Below are 27,039 nucleotides of genomic sequence, written 5' to 3'. Positions count from 1 at the left end.
CTATAAGCAAAAGCGAAATGGTCACCAGGGGTTGGCCTGGGTGACGGCCAACAGTATGGAGGGGGCGGATTTATTCGGGAAAATATTGTAATATTACATTAACTATATGCTCTTGGTTATCTTCATTAGTCTAAATATGATGTCTAGAGCTAAAAGTTAATGCCGTATGTTTAATAAAAAAAGGAAAGTGATTTTTTACATTCATCCTTCATCTATCTAAATGTTGGATAGAAATGTCATTGTTCACGACATCTGTTTTGGTATTCAACATAATGTGGGTGTTGCATGTTATAAGACTGGTTATTGCATGTTTTACCGTTGGTTATAGATCCAATTCTGTACACGACATCTGTTTCCCATACAAAAAGTGTTGGCTTTCGGGATAACAGTAAATATGTTTTATAAAAAAAGGAGAAAAAAGTGATTTTTTCTTACATTCCACCGCCATGCAAATGTTAGATTAAAAAAGCATTGTTCAAAAAATCTGTTTTGCTTTGCCTCACAATACCACAGAATGCGAATGGGTTATAAAATCCCACTACCCGCATGGTCTGCCTTTTAACTAATGGGATAATGGCACGAGGCAGAAACATTCAATATGTGAAAAAATACATTTAGGTACCCAGGTTTTTACATATATATTCGGCACTGTAAGCATAATTTGTTGTCACCTATTTTAATGCAACATAGTATACATATAATAGAAAAAAAGGGCAGAAAACGAATGTATTGTTAAGATTTACCACGTTGATCACAATTATTTCTTGTAAATGCCTTAAAAAATTTAATTGCTTTCCATTCTTTACAAATATCTATTGCAAATAAAATTCAATATTCAAGTAAATTTCAATTTTCCCCTTCAAAAGTATTTGAACCCATTATTTTAAATATAAAAGATAAGAAAAACATATTTTGGAAGCGAATGGGGGCGGGCCTACAGGTTTTCTGCAAAAAAAAATCCAACACGTTTATGTACCGGCTTATCGCTGCATTAACATGCCACTTTCTCTAATGTACAGGTGCCCTTTTCAGCCAAGTCAAATCGGCAATAATTCCATTTCTGCCTGTGCTGATCAACGTCGTCAGGAGACATACGGGGCGTTTGGAACCGCACGGTAAATTGATTTTTTTCTGAACTTTACAGCTTCTTTTGATTTAGGGTATATATATTGAGTATAATGTATTTGAAGATTGTGCCGGTTAAATATATGCAGTGACGATTGAAAAAAAGAGTCTGTTTATCTGAAACACAGATCAATACAAATTATTCTATTGGGCTCATAACGCCTGCTCATTTTAATGAACCGTTCTTAGAGACGTCTTTAAGTCTACTTTAATTGATAATTTATTGCAAGAAGAGTATTCATGCGCCCTGCGGCCGAATTATATAAAGTTTCTCTTACAAGTTACCACTTCGTTTCATAATGCGTTTAAAATTTACCATTGAAGCAACAGACTCAGAATAATACTCATTATTACTGCAACATATGATAATAAAATGCAAAAATTAGTTGCGAGCGGATAAAACATCTCATATAATCAGTGCCATCAATTCATTCTTTTTACTGAAATGAACACTAATGATTTTTTTAGTGAATAACCCTTAACACCAACAATTTCGACACACAAAATGCCAAACAAAACCATTTACTAATAAAAAATATCAAAACGGAAAACTAATTGCCCTGTTGAAAGGAATTTGAGATAAGACACAAATTCTATATAAATGTTATGGGACATGTGAACCAAACATTCACATTTTATCAAATCACATGGAATAATTTAACCTATGGAATACTTCTCAACAAAACTGATGCATAGGTAAAACACTCATAAGGTTATTCCCTGTTACTGGAGATTATATTTTTCACATTTGTATGTTTTAGTACCTCTTTGTCTATCGTATTATTTGTGCATTTTTCTTCATTCAACTATGTCCTTGATACCGGCTGCATACTTGTCTGTCTCACAAGATATGTTGCCACTAGATAATGACTTCTAGCACGTTTTCTCCATATCATCATTATGTTTCAGATCTGGGTGAATTGCGACTATAAGATAACTGGACCCAACCATCATGTTCTTCAGTCTATTGACAATTGGTTTTGCTGTCATGTTGATGAGTGACAGTGGTTCCACGCTGGTGACACGGGGTAAAAAGGTATAAAGCATTATCTATGCTGTCACTTTGTAGAGTTACACACGTTTGAGAAGAATTATTAAAGTAATTGAGCGTAATCCAATCGTCAATTTTTATTATAATGTAGTTAGCGTTATGTAAAATAACTCAAAGTGATATTTTGATTCCTTTAGCTGTCTGACGATGTTCATCCGTCACGTGACATTTGGGCAATCAAATGGCCGGCGTTCATTGATCAGATGGATGTAAAGGGGGATGGAAAGATGACTGAATATGAATTCGTTAATATGACTGCAGTCAGAGTAAGAGCAATAACAAAGTCCACCAAGAAGGAGGAGAAAAATCAAAGCTTATTTGCAGGAAACATGGAACGGGTGGTGGAAGGGGTTGACGCATGACGAAAACCAAGAATTTGTTTCAATAGGTGACATTATCTTTAACAAGGCTCAAATCAAGGCAAAAACTGTAACTGCAAATTACCTGGATGCATTAAGCAAATGGTACGTGACATTTTTTGAGCTGGTGGATGAAGAAGGGAATGGCAACCTTGACCAAGATGAGTTTATCAGATTCCTGAAGATATTTCGCGGTCGGTATTCTCCAGATATTTTATATGAAATAGATGGTGATGGAGATGGCGCTTTAAGCAAAAGTGAAATGATTATAAATGGTTTTTCATGGGAAACAAGCAATAATATGGAGGGGGCGAATATTTACGGAAAAGTACTATAGTCCTTGTTACGCACAGTTCTCAACCAAGTGAGCTCTGTGCATTATCTCCAGGTCTCGACTTTCAAAGTAAAAATACATTTTATTTTACTGCTAATATCAAATAAATGGTAATTCCAATTGCTCTGAAGTTGTGTTTGTTTTCATAATATTAAACATAACATGTGATTTTATTGTTAGATTTTGTTAGATATATAACACAAAAGTAGTCATGAGAAGTATGTGATTTTTGTGTTATATATATGTATATTTGGTGGCATGAAGGTACCCATGTACTGCCAATAACATATTTTATACTTAAAAACTATAAATTGTTTTACATTGCGTAAATCAATCACATATATCGCTTAACCCTCAAGAGACCAAGCTATTTTACTGACTGAAATGACCAAGTGGGGTCATCTATGACCCCATTGTGCTCTGTACAGGGATCCTTATTATAAAAGGCTGTTGAGGGTTTATCACACCTATACTACTCCCAGGATTTAAGACAAGTATTTTATAATGATCTAATGTAATAAGTATTTGGTAATAATACTTTTATTGCATGAAATAACCAAGCACAGATTTTAAGAACAACATTACACCAGTATTTAGACAGTCCTTGTCAGTTTCCACTTACAGAAATATTTCTCTTTTTATATGCCACACTAAATGAAAAAAAGTACATTACAAAATTACTTTGAGTAAAATTATTTTGACTTATGTTGAGATAGCATCCTGCTAACTTCAATAAGAATAATTAGCAGACTTCAACTTGCTGAGTAGTGAAAACCCTTATGCTGGTTAGGAAGTCATACTACTCAGAACACATTCAATCAACCTACACGTATGTTACTACCACATCTGTGAATAAAACAAAATCCACACAAACAATTTGTTAATATATATATAGTATGATATCGACAGAATTCTTTAGATTTCCAAAATACCCGAAAATTGTAACCGCCAAAATGAGAGACCCAGTTATGAGAACAAGGTCCAACAAAGCTACTGATATTAGATTCAGCGATGCACCAACACTAGTAACACTTCAAGCACAATCTTCACAAACCACTTATTTGTGCCTATGTTTTGGGCACACTGGCTGGTTGCATGAAGCACATGCATGTGACATTTTCCTGTCAGTGTTGGGTGGGCAAAACATTTGAATAAAATTTTAAAAAAAACTAATATTTAAAAACCAATGCTTCTCTTTGGGGTCATAAATGACCCCACAAGAGTTTGTGATGTATACGCCACACTAATTGGTTGATCCCTACAAAAAGCTGTGAAAGTGTGTAGGATTAGTAAACTGACAAACTCTTGCAAGGAAAGAACATTCGAATAAAAATTAGAGAGATGGCACATTAAATCATATGGCTGGGGTCGTAAATGACCCCACTCGGTCACTTGAGGGTTAAAATATATTCCGTAGACAGAAATGTCGTGTTAATATTTATATGAACGGATGACATCCGTTTATTATTATAAAAAAATATTATTTTATCCATTTTTGTCATTGCAGAATGATTAATAATTGATGCTTTATTGTTCAAGACACCTGTTTAACTTTATCATACAATAAAGGTGTGTGTTTGGCTTTGTATGTGGCACTGCTGGTTGAAAGCACACTTTTTGTTTACGGCATGTTTTAGCCTGTCTTACAATGTGGGTAGACTTTAGGTATGAAACTACTGTCAGCTAAATGTGTACTGAACAGTTGCTTTTCTTTTTTCCTACTAATATATGTCTGGAGCTTCTGTCCTAGAAAAAATGACCTTAGAAATCCAAGTTCTCATAGCGTTTTATATCGTACTATGAAACATTTAATGATTTGAAAGTGAACCATACTTATCTTTTATAAAGAAATACAAACTGGCTCATGACCTTTTCGCTAATGACCCTCTTCTGAGGGAAACGATATATATATATATTCCACACATTCTACTTTATTTACATTATGTACAGGTAGGTACGGAGGCTGTGGAAACAAACATTTACATTTGAAAAAAACGATAATGAATTGGATGATTGTCCCACTATCATGACCACTATCATGACTAGTACCTATTACCGCGATGACACACGTTATATTTTAAATATAACTAAAAACAAATATTGTAATTGCTCAAATAATAATAACATTAGTTTGTACACCATTTGACAACCATGCAGGCGTGAAGTCAGGGAGGCAGGCAAGAAGAAACACAGTGTTGCAGTTATTTAACAACAATGTCTATAGAACCTAAAATCGTATAAGTTGGCTATAAGAGCCAAAAGTCTGACCTATCGACGCAACAATTTATATCAAATTAAAGAGTCTGACAACAAAACTAAGCGTAAAAAGGTAATGGTGATTCGAAAGTGATCGAGACGTGTCAATAAAACAAAAAACACGACAGTTATATATCTTCATCCGTCGCTTTGATTAGTCAAATGACCCGTATGTTATTGGAAAACTTCCCTAACATCAGATGCAGCGCGTAATCTTTGATGTATACCTTTGTTGTTGAGCGACGTCCAACGAGCGCACAACATTGTTTGTTCAACCACATCGGAAGAATACACAGCTACGTTTGGAACTTTAAAGGTAAACCATTTTCTTAATTGTCTGTTGATAACTGATGATCACACTATATTTAAGAGGGGTTTATTAACAATATATTATTTGTTTAAATAAAAAAGAATGGAAAAGAAACAATAGCAGTGTCTATCGGTTACCCATACCAGGCAGTAATGAAGCATATTGGACATATTTCAGCAAGACAAATACATGTAATCGAATCCACACGCGCACTAAAAATGGAAAAATAAGTTATAATATCTACTTCAGTTCAAGATGAATGCATTAAAACGATTTTAAGAAGTTGCTTTTGGCTTGAGTCATATATTGTGCCATTCTTTTTTTAAGAGGTCAGTGTAAAGCAATACTTTGGTACACAAATGTACATCACTTTTACTGAAACAGGTCTCCATTTCACCTTTTGGCCGTATATTTAAATAATGAGATGTGTCGGGACATTTCAAAGATCACGATAGACAGGTCAACTTTCTATTGTACAAATCTCCAATTCCCACAATGACTGGTTGAAAGTGAAACGTGTTTACATTTGTAGCAATGTAAATCAGTAAGGCAGATGTGGCACTTTTTGTTGGGGAGAATAGACTACTCTAATGCATATGTTCACCTTGACTCTGCTTGACACAACTTGACGCAGTGATTCTGCACAAAGCTCTCATTGTTTAACGTGTTCGTTGGTCTCAGATTTAAAACCATATTTTTACCTTTTTGCAGGGGTTTCTTCTTTTTTTGAAATATCGTCTTGCCCAACTCAAGCAACCATGGTGATTTACTGCCTATTGACAAGCGTGTTTGCCGCCACGTTGATGAGTGGTTTCACACGTGTCATTCAGGATAAAAAGGTATAGAGGACAGCATAACGGCGGTTATGATGCGTTATTTAAAATACGTATTCTGTCCAAATAATTCATTTACTGACCTTTACAATGTGATATTCGAAGTAAACGCCATATTGGGCAATGCGAATAATAAATTTTGTGGTAGATGCTTGGCGTTTAAAAATACTCGAGAATGGTTTAAAATGAAAAAAACTATATCAGAACTGATTGCTCTAAGTTGCAAGTTTCAACAAAAGGAATAAGATAAATTGTTAAGAAAAATGATAATGAAAATGATGACGAAACTAGTAAACGTCAACTTAGATAAACTGCTAGTAAAATATTAAGATATCTGTAAAATCACATTTCAAGCAAATATAAATAAATGTTTCTTTCCAGATGCCAGGAGATCACGACCCCTTGCGAGATAACTGGGGAGTCAAGTGGAGAGCATTTTTTAAGCACATGGATGTGAACGGAGATGGAAAGATGGATGAAAACGAATACGTTAATATGACGGCAGCAAGAGTAGACACAATAACGAAGTCCGCCGAGAAGGAGGAGAAAATGAGAGCTTTTTTGAAGGAAAATTGGGAGAGGTGGTGGAAAAGCTTTATGAAAGACGCCAGTTTTGGAATTTCAGCCGATGACTTTATATCAACCGAACCTAAAACCAGAGAGAAAATGGTAGATATTCAGCACTTGGTCATGGAAGTTAAATGGGCGCTTATGTTATTCGAGCTGGTGGATGTTGATGTGAATGACTCCTTGAACGAAACAGAGTATGGCAATTATCTTGAGATTTTTCGAGCACCATTTTCGCCGGATATCTTCTATGAGGCAGATAGCAACGGCGACTGGTCTATAGATAAAAGTGAGATGGTTATAAATGAGTTGTCATGGACGATCAGCAAAAGTACGGATGGAGCCGATTTTTACGGGAAAGTACTGTAATATTATACTTATGCTTCTAATAGACTGTGCTATTTTGCATAATTGAATAATTTCAGTTGTTGTCAGAGCGAAACATTTGACATTTTTTCCAAGAATCCACAGCGCGGACATTCACATATTGCACAGACAAACACACTTAAACGATAATATGGACACAATGTCATTTCTATTTGAGGTTTTAAAGCCTTATTATTACTTTCTCTGTCATTTATGGTCTATTGTTGCTTATAAATCGCATCAACCTATCTTACTCATGCACAGTTCTTATCTGTTATTGACTTCTTGGTAGTGACAGGTACATGTAACCCTATCATCTTCGAAGAGCTGTCATCAAAATGAATATACGTTTTGGACGAAAAATAATGTACCTAGCCATACTATGATTATCTTTAAAAGCCAGTTTATTTAAATCCGGTATTGCAGAGTATATGACCTTTTCTGTGCATGTGCAATGCGGGTAAGCATTTGGTTATGTGTGTTGTATTACTGGTGAAAGCAAAAACACAATTTCTGTAAAAGCCGAACTTGATTTACATTGGTTGTTCGCCTCTTATCATTATAATTACCCTCATGATATGGTTACATTTGTCAGGCAAGTCACGTGGGCAATGATACCATTTATTCCTTTATACCCCCTTTACACTGGACGGCGTCCTTTCTGCGTCCTATCTGCAACCATGAAATTTGGCATCGCTGTGGTCTAAATAAGGAGGCATGAGCAATGATTTTGTATCAGAATGAATGCTCAATGATCGGCCAGTTGTCGGCACGTAAAGTATTATAATTTTTAACTCTCAAATGGGGCCGTACTGCTGGACGCAGAAGGGACGCCGTCCAGTGTAAAGGGGGCTTTACTGATCTACCTCGTCGAAGAAAACATAAAGGATGTTTTAGTGCCATAGGCAAATACGTACATTTAATGAACTTAAAAGTGATAACAGCTCTTCATATCAGATTCAAATATCCACTATAAATAAGCCGTAAACAACTTAAAGAGTTAATGAGTTCCATGTTACCACCAAAATGGCGATTATTGCAATTATTTTGAGATCCTTGCTTGCCATTTGACTTTTAGGGCTAAAATGAAAAGGGGTCTCTTTAAAGAGTCTGATGTCTTCAATATTGTGCGTGTTACAGTATTTCACGAAAATTACCAGAAGTTAATTATAAAATTGTCGTATGATGTTCGCATCCCATTTGACCTGTGTGAGCCTATGCCCGATTTTTTAAATATTATTTTATGTATTACCTGCATTCGTCTCTGTGTGACACCAATCTCACGTGTAAAAGCCATCTGTGGTGTTTTGCATGACAATATCTTATCATAAAAACAAACAAAAGGTAAATGGCTTTTTAACACTGGTTTATTTTATTATGCTAATGACATCCATGATAGCGTTTCCTTGACGTCACAAACATATATTCTGCAACACTCCACACATACGTGAGCTGTAAAACAGAGTCGGAAAGAACACATAGGGATTTAGAACATTAAGGTAAATCAAAACATGTCCTACGTTTTCGTTCTATAATATTGACATGTGTAATAGACTACCCATGGGCTCTACTTATAATTTGTACTTAGCATAAATGTGCAGAATATATTGACATAGAAATACATGTATCTTGACTGCTAAGGATTTCTGTAAAGCTGACAGGTGGCAGAAAATTTAACAAGCTAACAATAGAGCATATCACCTTTCTGGCAACTTCCTCGGTCAGTTTCCCATGGTTTGTTAATTTGTTAATTCACATGTAAATACGATTTATGATTGACTCACGCACTGTACCTATTATATTTAAACGGGGGGCACACATTTTTTACTTTACAGCAAGAACTTCGTGAAGTGATGTTGAGTTCACACCTGCGTTAAATGTAGAAAATTGACGACTGTACGTGCTTTTGCCTTTTTACGATCTCTTTATTTCACTTAGCGTCCTCTATTTTGTCCCATCTTCTGAATGTCTTGTTGCTTCAATATCTACTTGGGATAAGAAATTTAATATGCATTTGTTATTCACTTTTTAAGATAATACGTTTTGTCTTCATTTAGTTTTCAGACGTTTTGTCTATCTTTTCACTGTCATGCTAAATTATATTTCAGATCTTGGGATATAGGCCTAACTGCTGTAAGAGGACTGTTTAAAACCATGACGTTCTTCAGTCTATTGACAATTTATGTTGCTGCCACGTTGATGAGTGACAACGGTGTCACGCTTAATATAAGGGCTGAACAGGTACATAGTGTTTTCTAAACATCCTGTAGTATAAGCGGCATTTACCTTTGTTTACTTGTCATATTCATTTCAAATACTTGGTTTTAGCATGGGCGAAATTACGAATGTGTTTTATTCACTGGTATACTGCATAATGTCTTCTTCCATCTTTGTCATTTACCCTGTCATATTTACAGAAAACGCCATATTTGTCAAAAACATGTACATTTATATGACATATGAATAAATTACTCAAACAATATAACTAAAACCATCCCAACTGATTGATTGGAGGCTGTTTAGTTCCAACTCGAAAGCAGCATCTTATTCTACGTTATTGGTCATAGTGTACTGTAGTATATATATTTAAGATAACGATGAAGGGACTAACAGTTAAAAACAATAGACAAGCATCACTAAATTAAATTTGTATGTATCAGACACCATGTTTATTTTCCCAGGTACAGGGAAATATTACCATCGGACGAGATAATTGGGCTACCAGATGGAGAGCATTCTTTGAGCGTATGGACGTAGATGGAGATGGAAAAATGAGTGAATATGAATTCGTGAATATGACGTCAGCGAGATTAGGAACGATAACGAGGTCCACCGAGAAACGAAACAAAGCCAATGTTTTATTGCAGGAAACTTGGGAAAAATGGTTCAAAACGTTTATGAATGACACACATCTAATTGAAATTTCACCAGATGACTTTATTTCAACCGAAGCTAAAACCAGAGAGAAAATGGTTGATATGCAACACTTGGTTATGGAAGTCAATTGGCCGCTTACGTTATTCGAGCTGGTGGATGCAGATGGGAATGACTATCTGAACAAAACAGAGTATGCCAATTTTCTGAAGATATTTCGCGCCCCATTTTCCTCTTCTCTTTTCTCTGAGGCAGATACCAACAGCGATGGAGCTATAGACAAAAGTGAAATGATAATAAAGGAAATGTCGTGGACAATCGGCAATAGTTCTGAGGGTGAGGATTTGTATGGGAAAATATTGTAATTCCTGTCTACCATTTGATCTTGAAAGAGACTGTAAGGTTGCATTCGAGATCACTAGTCTCAAAACAGCTGTAACCAGAGCAATGTACGTGTATATTGGTTTTAGTTTCACTAACCAGATTACATAAATGTTCAAAAACATTAAGTCGTCTGTAATATTCCACTGTTTTAATTGGGAACAGAATAATGAACCACCCTTTTTGCTGGGGAAAAAGTCCATTCTGGGTAAAATTTGATCTAGGTACACGGAGTTTTTATGAAAAAAGGTCCACTTTTTCAGGGAAAGAACCCCCCCCCCTTTTGAAATTGCTGGCTACGGACCTGTGAAATGTTACTTGTCACACATTCACATTTATTCATAAAAGTATGCTATATACGTGTATTAGATTTTCTATGTCTGTCACTCATTATTTCAAACATTTAACCGTGCTATGGGACCAAAAAAAATAATAAGAAAATAAAAACTAGAGCAGATGAAGTAGCCAAGGTTATACGTAATAAGTGAGCTATTGGAAGGATGGTTCTTTATAACCTAAATGTGTTTTGTTCTGGTTGAAGAGAATTTAGGGAAGAGAATGGTTAGTGATATATCACTGTCCGTTACAACTGTTTTAGTCTACCGATTACAATGCAGGTAGTGTAAGCAGTCTGCTGTTATGCTGGTTTTACAGCGCGATTTGATGCACGACTTCTGTATTACTACACCATACAATGCAGGTAGACTGCAGTTTTGAACGTTATGCTAATCAAATTTATAAAAAGGTTTTCTTCTCCAACTTATATCTAGGAATGTAATGTCCAAATCAAAAAGGATGTATGACCACAATTATTGTGGTATTCCTATTCATCTGTGTCTGTGTGTGCCTGTATGTGTGCGCGTGCGTGAGAGCGTGTGCTTATGTAACTGCTAACTTAAGAAGGATTCTATTTAACAGACTTAGGCAGACAGACAGACAGACAGGCAGGCAGACAGAAATGAACGCATGTGTAGACCTGGAGCTATTTAGCCACAATGCTGACCACAATTTCAAAGAAATTTTAATTGACTAAAAAAAACGTATTAGCACTTTCACATTGCTTTTGTTTAAAAGTATATGGACCTGTGAGGGTCCAGATTTAATAAACAGACCGTATTTCCTTCCATATTCAGAAACTATAATAATGTTGCATATCAAATATTCCGAACTGAATGTATTATCAGCTACACAATCACGTTACAATGATTTCAAAGCGGATGTAGATATGTTACAAAAAATGAACAACAGGCAACAATCTGATCATCACCTGACGTCTTTATCATGTTAATTACCACCATGGGATGTAAAAGATTTTCCAACATAGAACAAGTATTACGTAGTTTTCTCTTATTCCCTTGCTGATCAGTCGGAAGAATACATAAGATTGTTTGGAACAGCCAAGGTAAATCACTTTTTTTCTTCTTTAATAGATAAAAGTAATGTACTTATAAACCATTTATAAATATTAATGTGACCCATAAAACAGTACTACCTGTTACAGAACTACACACTGTAACACTGTCCCAGATGTGTGACAGGTTGCGCCTTTCTCTGCTTTTTGTCAGTGAAGATCTCTGGGACCAAATGTAAATGGTCACATTTACCTTCGGTTGAACCACAAGGGGTCAAGGTCCAAGATGTCCACACTGGTCCAGCTGATGGTATGAACAGGTGCCTCAACGTTGATGTGTTGGCACGACCTCTTAGATTCACCAGTGAACTGCTGTATATATGCCCGCTAATTAGATTAATTGGAGAATGTGAGATGACTTTGTGAGCGACGATAACGTGGATGTAAAATCATATCTTCCAGATATTGGAATATAACCTCTTTAGGAAGACCTGCACCCAACCAAGATGTTCTGCAGTCTGTTGATAGCCATTTTTGCTGCCATGTCGACGGGTGGCGTTGGTTCCACACTGGTTATACGGGATAAAAAGGTATCAGAAATACCTGTGCTGACTTACCAAAGTTTTTCTTTATGTAATGTACTATTGAAAAAATGTATTTGTCATCTTTGTTTTTTTTTTTTTTTTGGCGTTAAAAATAACGTCCAAATTTGCTAAACGAGTGTTGAATACTAAGGCCAGTGTTAGCAGTTCAGTTTCATGCTTATAATTCAATAACAAATGCTAATAAGATCCATAAAACAATACTGCTTACTACAGTACTGCACACTACCAGTATAACCCAGTGTGCCATAGGCAGTAAACAGTGATGCTCTGAACACCGAGTAGCAAGGCATGTAAACACAATAAAACATATTGGTTTATTACTTCAGTTATAATACATTATAAACGCATTGGAACGTAGCTAATGGTGTAAAGTGATGGAACCTTAATCATTAAATAATGATTGCATATTATTCTTACAGGTACAATCAGAGCCACCAAGTGATATCTGGGCCGCCAAATGGAGATTTGTCATAGACAACTTGGACATAAACGGAGATGGAAAACTGGATAAAAACGAATACGTTAATATGACGGCAGCAAGAGTAGGAGCAATAACAAAGTCAACCGAGAAAGAAAAGAACATGAGAGCTTATTTGCAGGCCATATGGGACAAGTGGTTTAAAGTGGCTTTGCATGACGAAAACTTAGAAAGCTTTGCTGCAAACGACATGATCAAAAACAAAGCCGAAATCATTTCGAAATTGGTTGAGAGACATTATCTGGGCATCGAAGATAAATGGGCTCTTACGTTCTTTGAGCTGGTGGATGAAAACGGGGATGACACTCTTGATGCAAAAGAGTATGCCAATTTTCTCCAGATTTTCCAAGCTAAATTTTCTGCACAAATTTTCTCTGAAATGGATTTTGACAAAAGTGGTGCTATTAGCAAAGCTGAAATGGTTATAAATCATTTGATGTTCAATACAGGGGACAATGAAAGGTGCAAATTTTTACGGGAAAGTAATTTAACCCAATGGCTCTCAACTGGTCCCAATAAGTGGAAACTTACGACGTCACGAGTCGAACAACAGATGTAACTAGAATATTTTTGTTTGTTTTATTATCAAGCTGAAATAAATGTCAAATCAACCTAAAATTACACAAATGTGTTGCTAAGTCGTATAAAATGATATGTAAGAATACACAGAACATACATTTACAGAAATGATATGATTAACTATGGCCAGAATCTGAGATATATGTTTCAATATACATCCCTTGTATTTTGACATACAGGTAGGTCCATAAGAAATAATTTGAATTGAGATGGAAAGTATTTAACAGGTCGTTTTTATGGACCTACCTGTGTGTTAAACTGATCTTCTTGTTAGTCAGTGTTTAGGTTTTGTCTTCTCCGGCTCAATATGTGACATAGGCCCCTATTTCACACAGACCACGAATCCCACGAATCGCCAGCAATTGATAAATTTCAGGATTCGTGAGGATTCGTTAGATTTTGCCAATTTTCTGGTCTAATTCGACACGCTCACGATTCAGTTACGATACAGGTACGATAGTGTTACGAATATTCGTGGGATTCGACTGGAATCGTGAGATTTTGCCAATTTTCTGGTCTAATTCGACACGCTCTACGATTCAGTTACGATACAGGTGCGATAGTGTTACGAATATTCGTGGGATTCGGTTGGAATCGCACGAATATTGTCCAGAAATTCACTACGATTTTTTGGAATCGGGATTTCGTGGCCAAAACTTTGAACAGCTCAAAATTTTTGCCACGAATTCCCGATTGATCAAGAATTGCAATAACTGACTACGATTATATACGAATCTGCTAAGAACTTCACGAACTGATTACGATTCAACCACGAATCCTGAAATTTTCAATTCCTGGCGATTCGTGGGATTCGTGGTCTGTGTGAAAAAGGGGCATCAAAGTTTTTGCCACCAATTCCTGTTGGTCAAGAAGTGCAAGAACTGACTACGAATAGATACGAATCTGTTGAGAACTTCACGAACTGATTACGATTCAACCACGAATCGTGAAATTTGTCAATTCATGGCCATTCGTGGGATTCGTGGTCTGTGTGAAATAGGGGCTATACATGCACAATGCTATTACGCCCAACACGTGAGGGAGAATACATTACATTGTTGTCTTGTCATTGTCTGAATCAAGAGTCTTATGTTATTTTAGCCTGTACAACACATAACAAACATTTCGACAGAGACGCGACGTTATGAAGCATGTTATAATATATATAATCAAAATAATCAAACAGCCATTAAGGTAACAATTCTTCTTTTAATTCTGTGGAGTTGAATGCAATGCAAAAATTTAAAAAAATCGTTTTTCCTTAGCAATTATGTTATTCTGACACCATCATCACATATGAAAACATAATTTTTGGAAGGGAACAGACAGGATATTAAAAACAAACAAAAACCACACACGTGTCGTCAGCCTACTGTCTTTATCATGCTAATAACCCTCATGCGATATTAACGACAACACGACATTACAAATAACATACGATACACATTTATTCCTTTGCGGATCAACGGGATCGGGAGGTGGCAAAAGAGCTGACTTTGCAGTAAGGTAAATTAAAATATTTTATGTTTTTCAGGTTCCATGCATTATTAATTAGTGACATGTCGTATCGGTCTTAATCATGTGTAGGCATACATTTATTCCGTGTACCAGTTGAAAATTACACACCAAATTTAGTGTTAGAAATACAATACAGGGCGTATTTAAAAAAGTGAACACTTAGAAAAATACCCAGAATGTAAAATATTTATTTCATATAACAAATGTTTATGTAAATATAGGTTCCTGGGGAAGTCATGATTCAATGCACACCATGGATTGTCGTGTCTTTTCACGTGTGACTGAGCAGGGTCAAATTACGTCGTGAGGATCAAATTTATATTTCGAGTACATCTTTTTGCAAAAGGTTGATTAACTGCCATGAAATTGTTCTGTCAATGTTTTCCGCATTAAAAAACATACCAATTAATCTTTTGCTTCCTATTATCTGCCACTTACACATGTATGTTCTTTTGTCATGAACATCCAATGTTACAAAAACTTGTGAGAGCCCAATTCCTTAACAGACCAGTTTTCCTTCCATATTCAGAAATCATAATACCTGTTCAAATAAAATTGCATATATTCTGAACTGGATGCATTATCAAATACACAATCTTGTTACAATGATTTCAAAGTGGATGTAGATATGTTACAAAAATAGAACAGCAAGCAACGTCTGATCATCACCTGACGTCTTTGTCATGCTAATAACCACCATGGGATAGTATAGCTTCTCTCACATATAACATGTATTGCACAGTTTTCTCTTATTCCTTTGTTGATCAACGGAGTCAGTAGAAGACATAACTTTGTTTGGAACATCCAAGGTAAGTCACAATTTTTCTTCTCTAATAGATAAAAGTAATGTTAATCATGAATAAATACTAATATGATCCATAAAACAGTACTATTCGCAACAGAACTACACGCTATGACACTGTCCAATATGTGAGACAGGTTGCGCCTTCCCCCAATTTTTTGTGAGAGACGATCTCGTGGCCCAAAAGTAAATCTCCCCCCACCTGCACCCTTCGGTTGAACCACAGGGGGTCCAAGGTTCAAAATATCCACATTTTGTCCAACTGATGGTCTGAGGAAGTGCCTCTGATTCACCAATGAACTGTTGTATATATGTCCGCTGATTAATTAGATTTTAATTAAAATTGGAGAATATGATTTTTTTTTTTTTTTTTTTTTGAGCAATAACGAAGATTAAAAATTATATCTTTCAGATCTTGGAATATAACATCTTTAAGAAGACCTGCACCCAACCGAGATGTTCTGCAGTCTTTTGATAACTGTGTTTGCTGGCATGTTGACGGGTGGCGTTGCGTCCACACTGGTTATACGGGATAAAAAGGTATCAGAATTACCTGTGCTGACTTACCAAAGTTTTTCTTTATGTAATGTACTATTGAAAAAATGTATTTGTCATCTTTGTTTTTTGGCGTTAAAAATAACGTCCAAATTGGCTAAACGAATGTTGAATTCTAAGGCCAGTGTTAGCAGTTCAGGTTCATGCTTATAATTCATTAACAAATGCTAATAAGATCCATAAAACAATACTGCTTACTACAGTACTGCACACTACCAGTATAACACAGTGAGCCATAGGCAGTAAACAGTGATGCTCTGAACACCGAGTAGCAAGGCATGTAAACACAATAAAAACTTATTGTTTTATTACTTTTATTATAATACATAAAATGCAGTGGAACGTTGATAACGGTGTAAAGTGATAGAACCTTAATCATAAGATGATGATTGTCTGTTTCTCTTACAGGTACAAGAAGAGACACCAAGTGATATTTGGGCTGCCAAATGGAGATATGTCATAGACATCCTGGACATAAACGGAGATGGAAAACTGGATAAAAACGAGTACATAAATATGATGGCAGCAAGAGTAGGCGCAATAACGAAGTCTGCCGAGAAGGAAGAAATAATGAGAGCTTATTTGCAAGCCGTATGGGACAAGTGGTGGAAAGAGGTGTTGAATAACGAAAACTTAGTAAGCTTTACTGCAAACGACGTGATCAAAAACAAAGCTGAAATGATTTCAAAATTTGTTGAGGTACACCATCTGGACATCGAAGACAAATGGGCTCTTACGTTCTTTGAGTTGGTAGATGAAAACGAGGATGACGCTCTTGTTGCAAAAGAATATGCCAATTTCCTCAAGATTTTTCACGCTAAATTTTCTGCAGAAATTTTCTCTGAAATGGATTTTGACAAAAGTGGTGATATTAGCAGAGCTGAAATGGTTATAAATCATTTGCTGTTCAATACAGGGGACACCATGAAAGGTGCAAATTTTTACGGGAAAGTGATTTAACCCAATGGCACTCAACTGGTCTCAATAAGAGAACAACAGATGTAACCAGAATATAAATTTCTTTGTTTTAATATCAAGCTGAAATAAATGTCAAATCAACCTTAAATTACACAAATGTGTTGCTAAGTCGTATAAAATAACATGTAAGAATATACAGAACATACATTTACAGAAATGATATTATTAACTATGGCCAGATTTATGTTTCAGTATACATCCCTTGTGTTTTGATATACATGTTGGTCCATGCGAAATAATTTGAATTCAGATAGAAAGAATTTAACGGGTCGTTTTTATGAACCTACCTGTGTGTTTAACTGATCTTCTTGTTAGTTAGTGTTTAGGTTTTGTCTTCTCCGGCTCAATATGTGACATACATGCACAGTGCTGTTACGCCCAACACGTGAGGGAGAATATAGTACACTGTTGTCCTGTCATTATCTGTATCAAGAGTCTTATGTTATTTTAGCCTGTACAACATATAACAGACATTACGACAGAGACGCGACGTTATGAAGCATTTTATAATATATATAATTAAAATAATCCAACAGCCATAAAGGTAACAATTCTTCTTTTAATTCTGTGGAGTTGAATCCAATGCGAAAATTAAAAAAATCGTTTTTCCTTAGCAAGTATGTTATTCTGAAACCATCATCACATATGAAAACATATTTTTTTAAAGGGAACAGACAGGATATTAAAAACAAACAAAAAACACACACGTGTCGTCAGCTTAGTGTCTTTATCATGCTAATAACCCTCATGCGATATTAACGACAACACGACATCACAAATAACATACGATACACATTTATTCCTTTGCGGATCAACGGGATCGGGAGGTGGCAAAAGAGCTTTCTTTGCAGTAAGGTAAATCGAAATATTTTATGTTTTTCAGGTTCCATCATTATTAATTAGTGACATGTCGTATCGGTCTTAATCATGTGTAGGCATACATTTATTCCGTGTACCAGTTGAAAATTACACACCAAATTTAGTGTTAGAAATACAATACAGGGCGTATTTAAAAAAGTGAACACTTAGAAAAATACCCAGAATTTAAAAGTTTTATTTCATATAACAAATGTTTATGAAATTATAGGTTCATGGGGAAGTCATGCTTCAATGCACACCATGGATTGTCGTGTCTTTTCACGTATGACTGAGCAGGGTCAAATTACGTCATGAGGATCAAATTTATATTTCGAGTACATCTTTTTGCAAAAAGGTTGATTAATTGCCATGAAATTGTTCTGTCAATGGTTTCCACATTAAAAACCTACCAATTCACCTTTTGTTTCCTGTTGCATACATTTCGAACTGGATATATTATCAAATACACAATCTTGTAACAATGATTTCAAAGTGGATGTACGGTAGATATGTTACAAAAATAGAACAGCACTCAACGTCTGATCATCACCTGACGTCTTTGTCATGCTAATTACCACCATGGGATAGTAAAGCTTCTCTTACATATAACATGTATTGCACAGTTTTCTCTTATTCCTTTGTTGATCAACGGAGTCAGTAGAAGACATAACTTTGTTTGGAACATCCAAGGTAAATCACAATTTTTTTTCTCTATTAGATAAAAGTAATGTTAATCATGAATAAATACTAATATGATCCATAAAACAGTACTACTTGCAACAGAACTACACGCTATAACTCTGTCCAATATGTGAGACAGGTTGCGCCTTCCCCCAATTTTTGTCAGAGACGATCTCGTGGCCCAAAAAGTAAATCCCCCCAACCTGCACCCTTCGGTTGAACCACAGGGGGTCCAAGGTCCAAAATATCCACATTTTGTCCAACTGATGGTCTGATGAAGTGCCTTTGATTCACCAATGAACTGTTGTATATATGTCCGCTGATGAATTAGATTTTAATTAAAATTGGAGAATATGAGTTTTTTTTTTTTTTTTTTTTTTTTGAGCAATAACGAAGATTAAAAATTATATCTTTCAGATCTTGGAATATAACATCTTTAAGAAGACCTGCACCCAACCAAGATGTACTTCAGTCTATTGATAACTGTGTTTGCTACCATGTTGACGGGTGGCGTTGGTTCCACACTGGTTATACGGGATAAAAAGGTATCAAAATGTCCTATGCTGACTTACCAAAGATTTTCTTTATCTATTGTTATATTTCTCAGATAATGCATGAAACAATGTATTTGTCATTTTTGCTTTAAAAAAATTACGTCCAATTTGGCTAAACGAGTGTTGAATTCTAAGGCCAGTGTTAGCAGTTCAGGTTCATGCTTATAATTCAATAACAAATACTAATAAGATCCATAAAACAACACTGCTTACTACAGTACTGCACACTACCAGTATAACACAGTGAGCCATAGGCAGTAAACAGTGATGCTCTGAACACCGAGCAGCAAGGCATGTAAACACAATAAAAACTTATTGTTTTATTACTTTTATTATAGAACATAAAATGCATTGGAACGTTGATAACGGTGTAAAGTGATAGAACCTTAATCAAAAGATGATGATTGTCTGTTTCTCTTACAGGTACAAGAAGAGACACCAAGTGATATTTGGGCTGCCAAATGGAGATATGTCATAGACATCCTGGACATAAACGGAGATGGAAAACTGGATAAAAACGAGTACATAAATATGATGGCAGCAAGAGTAGGCGCAATAACGAAGTCTGCCGAGAAGGAAGAAATAATGAGAGCTTATTTGCAAGCCATATGGGACAAGTGGTGGAAAGAGGTGTTGAATGACGAAAACTTAGTAAGCTTTACTGCAAACGACGTGATCAAAAACAAAGCTGAAATGATTTCAAAATTTGTTGAGGTACACCATCTGGACATCGAAGACAAATGGGCTCTTACGTTCTTTGAGTTGGTAGATGAAAACGAGGATGACGCTCTTGTTGCAAAAGAGTATGCCAATTTCCTCAAGATTTTTCACGCTAAATTTTCTGCAGAAATTTTCTCTGAAATGGATTTTGACAAAAGTGGTGATATTAGCAGAGCTGAAATGGTTATAAATCATTTGCTGTTCAATACAGGGGACACCATGAAAGGTGCAAATTTTTACGGGAAAGTGATTTAACCCAATGGCACTCAACTGGTCTCAATAAGAGAACAACAGATGTAACCAGAATATAAATTTCTTTGTTTTAATATCAAGCTGAAATAAATGTCAAATCAACCTTAAATTACACAAATGTGTTGCTAAGTCGTATAAAATAACATGTAAGAATATACAGAACATACATTTACAGAAATGATATTATTAACTATGGCCAGATTTATGTTTCAGTATACATCCCTTGTGTTTTGATATACATGTTGGTCCATGCGAAATAATTTGAATTCAGATAGAAAGAATTTAACAGGTCGTTTTTATGAACCTACCTGTGTGTTTAACTGATCTTCTTGTTGGTTAGTGTTTAGGTTTTGTCTTCTCCGGCTCAATATGTGACATACAAGCACAGTGCTGTTACGCCCAACACGTGAGGGAGAATATAGTACACTGTTGTCCTGTCATTATCTGTATCAAGAGTCTTATGTTATTTTAGCCTGTTCAACACATAACAGACATTACGACAGAGACGCGACGTTATGAAGCACTTTATAATGTATATAATCAAAATAATCAAACAGCCATAAAGGTAACAATCCTACCATTAATTCCGTGGAGTTCAAGCTTAAAATGCGAATTCTTTTTAAAAATAGGACTGTTCAAGCGTTTTTCCTTGGCAATTATGTTATTCTGACACCATCATCACATATGAAAACATAATTTTTGAAAGGGAACATACAGGATATTAAAAACAAACAAAAACCACACACGTGTCGTCAGCCTACTGTCTTTATCATGCTAATAACCCTCATGCGATATTAACGACAACACGACATTACAAATAACATACGATACACATTTATTCCTTTGCGGATCAACGGGATCGGGAGGTGGCAAAAGAGCTTTCTTTGTAGTAAGGTAAATCAAAATATTTTATGTTTTTCAGGTTCCATCATTATTATTTAGTGACATGCCGTATCGGTCTTAATCATGTGTAGGCATACATTTATTCCGTGTACCAGTTGAAAATTACACACCAAATTTAGTGTTAGAAATACAATACAGGGCGTATTTAAAAAAGTGAACACTTAGAAAAATACCCAGAATGTAAAAGATTTATTTCATATAACAAATGTTTATGTAAATATAGGTTCCTGGGGAAGTCATGCTTCGATGCACACGATGGATTGTCGTGTCTTTTCACGTATGACTGAGCAGGGTCAAATTACGTCATGAGGATCAAATTTATATTTCGAGTACATCTTTTTGATAAAAGATTGATTAATTGCCATGAAATTGTTCTGTCAATGTTTTCCACATTAAAAAACCTACCAATTAACCTTTTGTTTCCCATTATCTGCCACTTACACATGTATGTTCTTTTGTCATGAACATCCAATGTTACAAAAAGTTGTGAGAGCCCAATTCCTTAACAGACCAGTTTTCCTTCCATATTCAGAAATCATAATACCTGTTCAAATAATATAGCATACATTTCGAACTGGATGCATTATCAAATACACAATCTTGTAACAATAATTGCAAAGTGGGTGTGGATATGTTACAAAAATAGAACAGCACAAAACGTCTGCTCATCACCTGACGTCTTTGTCATGCTAATTACCAAAATGGGATAGTAAAGCTTCTCTTACATATAACATGTATTGCACAGTTTTCTCTTATTTCTTTGCTGATAACGGAGTCGGTAGAATACATACGACTGTTTGGAACAGCCAAGGTAAATCACATTTTTATTCTTTAAGTTTGTGGATAAAAGTAATTTACTTATAAATCATATATATATATATATATATATATATATATATATCCTTTTTTGTGAGCGATAACGAGGATTCAAAATTATATCTTTCAGATCTTGGAATATAACATCCTTAAGAAAACTTGCACCCAACCAAGATGTTCTGCAGTCTGTTGACAATTGTGTTTGCTGCCATGTTGACGGGTGGCGTTGGTTCCACACTGGTTATACGGGATAAAAAGGTATCAAAATTTTCTGTGCTGACTTACAAAAGTTTTTCTTCATGTTATGTAATATTTCTCGGATAATGCATGAAAAAAATGTATTTGTCATCTTTGTTATTTGGCGTTAAAAAAAATAATGTCCAATTTGGCAAAACGAGTGTTGAATTCTAAGGCCAGTGTTAGCAGTTCAGGTTCATGCTTATAATTCAATAACAAATACTTATAAGATCCATAAAACAATACTGCTTACTACAGTACTGCACACCACCAGTATTACACAGTGTGCCATAGGCAGTAAACAGTGATGCTCTGAACACCGAGTAGCAAGGCATGTAAACACAATAAAACATATTGGTTTATTACTTTAATTATAGTAGATTAAACGCATTGGAACGTTGATAATGGTGTAAAGTGATGGAACCTTAATCATAAGATGATGATTGTCTGTTTCTCTTACAGGTACAAGAAGAGTCACCAAGTGATATTTGGGCTGCCAAATGGAGATATGTCATAGACATCCTGGACATAAACGGAGATGGAAAACTTGATAAAAACGAATACGTTAATATGACGGCAGCAAGAGTAGGTGCAATAACAAAATCCCACGAGAAGGAAGTTAAAATGAGAGCTTTTTTGCAGGCCGTATGGGACACGGCGTGGAAAGAGATTATGAATGACAAAAACTTAGAAAGCGTTACCGCAAACGATGTGATCAAAAATAAAGCTGAAATAATTTCAAAATTTGTTGAGCGACATAATCTGGACAAGGAAGACGAATGGGCTCTTACGTTCTTTGATCTGGTGGATGAAAACGGGGATAATACCCTTGATGCAAAAGAGTATGCCAACTTTCTCAAGATTTTCCACGCTGAATTTTCTCCAGAAATTTTCTCTGACATGGATTTCGACAGAAACGGTACTATAAGCAAAAGTGAAATGGTTATAAATCCTTTGCTGTTCAATACAGGGGACACGATGAAAGGTGCATATTTTTACGGGAAAGTAATTTAACCCAATGGCTCTCACCTGATCTCAACAAGTGAACACTTTCGAGGTCACAAGCCGAACAACAAATGTAACCAGAATAAATTGTTATATTCGGTTTATTATCAAGCTGAAATAAAACGTCGAATCAACCTAAAATTACACTAAACTTTGTTTAATTAAGTTGTATAAGATAATATGTAAGAAACTTTCATTTACAAAAGTGACATTATAAACTACGGCTAGATATTTGATATTTGTAATTTACATATAACTCCATGCATATGATATATGTTAAATTGATCTTCTTGTTAGCCTGTGTTAAGGTTTGTTTTCCTCTCCAGCTTTATGTCTGACATTCATGTACAGTACCCGTGCTATTACGTCCAACACATGAGGAAGTATAGAACACTGTTAATTTGTCATTGTATGAACCAAAACTTTTATCTCAGCCAAGACAGAAATCCAAGCAAAACTGGTTGATTGCCAATACCTAGACATGGAAGTTTAATGGGCTCTTCCGTTTTTTTTTTTTTTTTTTTTTTTTTTTTTTTTTTTTTTTTTTTGAGCTGGTGGATGCAAACGGAGAAAACATTCCTGTTGATTAAGAGTTCGCCAATTTCCTCAAGATTTTCAACATTCCATTTTGTCTAGAGATTTTCTCTGAAGTAGATACAGCAAAGGTGCAGGTAGGAGTGAAATGGTTATGAAACATTTGTCGTTCCTTACAGGCAGCAAGAAGAAGGGTGAAGGTTTTTTATGGAAAAATAGAATTATCCAATTACAGGGGAAAAGAGATAAAGGACTTGGGGGAAGGACCATTTGAATGATCCTGGGCCTTTTTCAACGACATTTTAAAGATTGAGCACTGTTATCAGCAAATGAGGGATTACTCAGTAGCATTACAGAAAATCGACTTTATCCTTTACCTTATGTTCAAGTTCAAGTAAAATATCTAAACTCGATTCCATATAATAAAAACAAAAATCATTGCATCAATCAAGGTCTAATAAACGCTTTTAACTGCTGAATTTGAATTTTCATAACAATTTGATGAGAGAGCTAAATGCTGTTCAGCGGACCTTGGAAGCACAAAAAGTAACTCGGAAAAGTGTTTTTTATCATATGGTCTTAATTTCAAGAACAATAGAGAAAAATGCAAACAAAGTAATAAAATTTAGGAAAGGACAGATTTTTTTTCTTTTATTGAATGAGAGTAGCTTGTGGTTTATTTCGTACCAATTCCTTCAATAAAATATAACAAATTAAAAATAAGTGTAATAACTCACCATAAGTAAGTCATGTGATACGGTTGCAGATATTAAATACGGTGTTTTATTTTGGACTACATTAGAAGGTAGCCTTGCTAATATTTCAATTATATGCACTGGGAGGACAGCATTTCGTTAACATGCGAAACAAGACAAAATTCAGATATGCTGTTGATTCCTTGCTTCATTGAGACACGGGACTCACGTGTAGTCCCAAGGGATAGAAGTAATACATAATATAAGAATGGTGTATTTTTTCACTAACTGAAATGGAAAATGCAGGGCGCCAGAAAAGATAATGACCTGTAAAATGGACTGTTATTCATGACATCTGGTTACCGGATATATGCGGTCAGACTTCGTGTGTTTTACTTTTCTGCCATTATACGGGCACTGCCTCTTGCATCAGACTCAACGTGACTTGTAACTGACTTAAACACCACATAATATAGGCATAGACAGACAGATTATGATAGTACAACAAATTCAGCTCAAAATTGGATCAAGCATTATTAAGCCAACAACCTATGCAAAAAAAATCTTGGTGTATTTTTAGATGGATCGCTTTGTATGAACAAACATATTGCCAGTATATGCAGGTCATCTGGTTACCGGATATATGCGGTCAGACTTAGTGTGTTTTACTTTTCTGCCATTATACGGGCACTTGTAGAGCCGCATTTTGCAACCGACCGCATTTTGCAACCGGTTGCAAAATGCGTTCAGTTGCAAAATGCGGTCCTACTAAGTAGAGCCGCATTTTGCAACTGAACGCATTTTGCAACTGCAACGCATTTTGCAACCAAAGAAAATCGTGAAAACGCATTTTGCAACCGCAACGCATTTTGCAACCAGGATTTTTTTCTAAGTCCCTGAAACAGCTTGAAGTACGAGACAGGTAGACTACGGGTAGAATTGGAGTGGGGACGGGTTTGCTTCGACTATGTACTGTATGCTAAAACTGGCCAGGCTGCCCCTGGGGTGGACGATAATATAAAACTTATTTCACATTGTAATTTCCTAAACCATTAGAGTTAGGAGGTTGAAACGTCAGGGAGTAAAAAAGATATTGTTAGGCATGCACATAGGGGTGTGGCCGTCCCAAGGGGTGGTTGATTGTAATTTTACATCTTTAGAATTAGGAAATAAAAGCGTTGGGGATTAATACCATCGTAAGAAATGTGCGTAGGCACTCCAGATTTTTTGTGACTTGGGGTGTAGTTGTCCCTGGGGGTGGTTGAGATCGTTAGAGATGTGCTTGGGCACATCGGAATTTTTTGGTCACTTGGGGAGTGCCCGTCCCTGGGGATAGTTACTTGACTGTAATATTTTCACCGTAATTTCTTTCATCTCCTTCTCGTCCGTTCGAGTTAGGAGCACGAGTCTTTGGTGCATGGGTACAAGGGAATTTTAGTGTGACTTTGGGTGTGACTGTCCCTCAGGGGATGGGGTGATTGGTGGTATGTCAGACAATTAAGCTGATTCCACTGATTGCACTTAAGTGAGATCCCCTGCAGAGTTGGACCGACCCAGCTAGTAGGATGTGTGAATCTGAAAGCTGTCTTCGAGTTAAGAAGGAAGGGGAATGCAAAGAACGCAGCAGACGGCACTTAATAACAGACCTTCAGCGGTATGCTTGAATATAGGTCAAGTTAATTAAAAACCCATGCAAGATCCCATACTTTCAGGCATAGCCTCTGTAGAGCAACACACATGCTAATTACTATTTATGATTAATTAACATATTTGTTTTGTATTAAGACACAACGGCTAGTTGAACGCCAGGATTCCTGAGTGTGTAGGGCCTTATGGTTGGCATGGGTCAAAAGGACAGCTTTAACTGGATTCCTTGACCTATATTCATGCCTACGACTGTAAGTCCGTTTAGTGCTATGTGCGCCGCTGCTGTTCTCTAAATTCCTCAAAGACCCATGTACATTCATTATCAATCCCCAACATTTCATGTTCCTAACTCTAAGGGTAGATAGTAGAAGTAACGGTGCAAAAAAATAGAATCAACCACCCCAAGGGACGGCCACACCCATCAATACCCCAGAGGGATCCATATCCCTAAAGACATGTTTTCAATTCCCATAGCCTTCCGTTCCTAACTTATATGGTCTAAAGGTAGATGGCAGAAATGACAACGTCTAATTATTTTCAACCACCCCCAGGACCACACCCTAAGTCAAAAAAAATTAAATGCCATTCAACATCCCAAATTATACTGTAGCTACGTTTCATGCTTTAACTCAAATGGCCGATACATGGGCAGATAGCAGATAATACGTTGTAAAATTAGAATCAACCACCCCCAGGGACAACCACACCAATGTCACAATAAATTGCCGAAGTGCCCGTGCACATTTCTTACGATAGTGTATTAATCCCCAACGTTTTTATTTCCTAATTCTGAAGATATAAGGGTAGATATGAGA

General features: G+C 35.9%; 6 protein-coding genes across 7 annotated transcripts; all 6 read left to right on the top strand.

Moving 5' to 3' along the window:
* The first annotated feature begins 5,370 nt into the window (after positions 1-5,370).
* LOC106162170 (uncharacterized) lies at positions 5,371-8,243 on the top strand. Its single transcript, XM_013539351.2, has 3 exons — positions 5,371-5,441; positions 6,147-6,274; positions 6,650-8,243. The coding sequence occupies exons 2-3, from the start codon at positions 6,194-6,196 to the stop codon at positions 7,202-7,204; spliced, it is 636 nt and encodes a 211-aa protein (XP_013394805.2). The 5' UTR covers positions 5,371-5,441; positions 6,147-6,193; the 3' UTR covers positions 7,205-8,243.
* A 1,087-nt stretch (positions 8,244-9,330) lies between these two features.
* On the top strand, positions 9,331-10,443 carry LOC147760922 (uncharacterized). Its single transcript, XM_087018564.1, has 2 exons — positions 9,331-9,442; positions 9,883-10,443. Exons 1-2 carry the CDS (start codon positions 9,356-9,358, stop codon positions 10,438-10,440), a joined length of 645 nt encoding a protein of 214 aa, XP_086874690.1. The 5' UTR covers positions 9,331-9,355; the 3' UTR covers positions 10,441-10,443.
* A 1,407-nt stretch (positions 10,444-11,850) lies between these two features.
* On the top strand, positions 11,851-13,501 carry LOC147760921 (clytin-like). Its single transcript, XM_087016555.1, has 2 exons — positions 11,851-12,397; positions 12,832-13,501. The coding sequence occupies exons 1-2, from the start codon at positions 12,314-12,316 to the stop codon at positions 13,447-13,449; spliced, it is 702 nt and encodes a 233-aa protein (XP_086872681.1). The 5' UTR covers positions 11,851-12,313; the 3' UTR covers positions 13,450-13,501.
* Positions 13,502-14,914: 1,413 nt separating this feature from the next.
* On the top strand, positions 14,915-17,348 carry LOC106162171 (uncharacterized). 2 transcript variants are annotated; one of them, XM_087018536.1, is made up of 3 exons: positions 14,915-14,975; positions 16,202-16,329; positions 16,753-17,348. In XM_087018536.1, exons 2-3 carry the CDS (start codon positions 16,246-16,248, stop codon positions 17,302-17,304), a joined length of 636 nt encoding a protein of 211 aa, XP_086874662.1. In that variant the 5' UTR covers positions 14,915-14,975; positions 16,202-16,245; the 3' UTR covers positions 17,305-17,348. The 2 variants fall into 2 exon arrangements, with proteins under 2 accessions (XP_086874662.1, XP_013394807.1); XM_013539353.2 differs by lacking the exon at positions 14,915-14,975 and having other exon boundaries at positions 16,154-16,329.
* Positions 17,349-19,124: 1,776 nt separating this feature from the next.
* Positions 19,125-20,434, top strand: LOC147760920 (uncharacterized). Its single transcript, XM_087018636.1, has 2 exons — positions 19,125-19,406; positions 19,839-20,434. The coding sequence occupies exons 1-2, from the start codon at positions 19,323-19,325 to the stop codon at positions 20,388-20,390; spliced, it is 636 nt and encodes a 211-aa protein (XP_086874762.1). The 5' UTR covers positions 19,125-19,322; the 3' UTR covers positions 20,391-20,434.
* A 1,846-nt stretch (positions 20,435-22,280) lies between these two features.
* On the top strand, positions 22,281-23,357 carry LOC147760919 (luciferin-binding protein-like). Its single transcript, XM_087018118.1, has 2 exons — positions 22,281-22,364; positions 22,806-23,357. The coding sequence occupies exons 1-2, from the start codon at positions 22,281-22,283 to the stop codon at positions 23,355-23,357; spliced, it is 636 nt and encodes a 211-aa protein (XP_086874244.1).
* Positions 23,358-27,039: the final 3,682 nt, after the last annotated feature.

Source organism: Lingula anatina, chromosome 7 (genome assembly GCF_051362555.1).
Source record: "Lingula anatina isolate TDL-2025a chromosome 7, LinAna3.0, whole genome shotgun sequence".
Taxonomy (NCBI): domain Eukaryota; kingdom Metazoa; phylum Brachiopoda; class Lingulata; order Lingulida; family Lingulidae; genus Lingula; species Lingula anatina.
The sequence above is the reverse complement of the archived record's forward strand: the minus strand, read 5'-3'. Positions and strand labels throughout refer to the sequence as shown.

Bases quoted from the DNA above. Each gene is read 5' to 3' on its own strand.
- LOC147760919 (XM_087018118.1), top strand. From the start codon at position 22,281: ATGTTCTGCAGTCTGTTGACAATTGTGTTTGCTGCCATGTTGACGGGT. The intron at 22,365-22,805 runs GTATCAAAATTT...TTTCTCTTACAG, and splicing joins TGGTTATACGGGATAAAAAG to GTACAAGAAGAGTCACCAAG.
- LOC147760922 (XM_087018564.1), top strand. From the start codon at position 9,356: ATGACGTTCTTCAGTCTATTGACAATTTATGTTGCTGCCACGTTGATG. The intron at 9,443-9,882 runs GTACATAGTGTT...TTATTTTCCCAG, and splicing joins TTAATATAAGGGCTGAACAG to GTACAGGGAAATATTACCAT.
- LOC106162170 (XM_013539351.2), top strand. From the start codon at position 6,194: ATGGTGATTTACTGCCTATTGACAAGCGTGTTTGCCGCCACGTTGATG. The intron at 6,275-6,649 runs GTATAGAGGACA...GTTTCTTTCCAG, and splicing joins GTGTCATTCAGGATAAAAAG to ATGCCAGGAGATCACGACCC.
- LOC147760920 (XM_087018636.1), top strand. From the start codon at position 19,323: ATGTACTTCAGTCTATTGATAACTGTGTTTGCTACCATGTTGACGGGT. The intron at 19,407-19,838 runs GTATCAAAATGT...TTTCTCTTACAG, and splicing joins TGGTTATACGGGATAAAAAG to GTACAAGAAGAGACACCAAG.
- LOC147760921 (XM_087016555.1), top strand. From the start codon at position 12,314: ATGTTCTGCAGTCTGTTGATAGCCATTTTTGCTGCCATGTCGACGGGT. The intron at 12,398-12,831 runs GTATCAGAAATA...TTATTCTTACAG, and splicing joins TGGTTATACGGGATAAAAAG to GTACAATCAGAGCCACCAAG.
- LOC106162171 (XM_087018536.1), top strand. From the start codon at position 16,246: ATGTTCTGCAGTCTTTTGATAACTGTGTTTGCTGGCATGTTGACGGGT. The intron at 16,330-16,752 runs GTATCAGAATTA...TTTCTCTTACAG, and splicing joins TGGTTATACGGGATAAAAAG to GTACAAGAAGAGACACCAAG.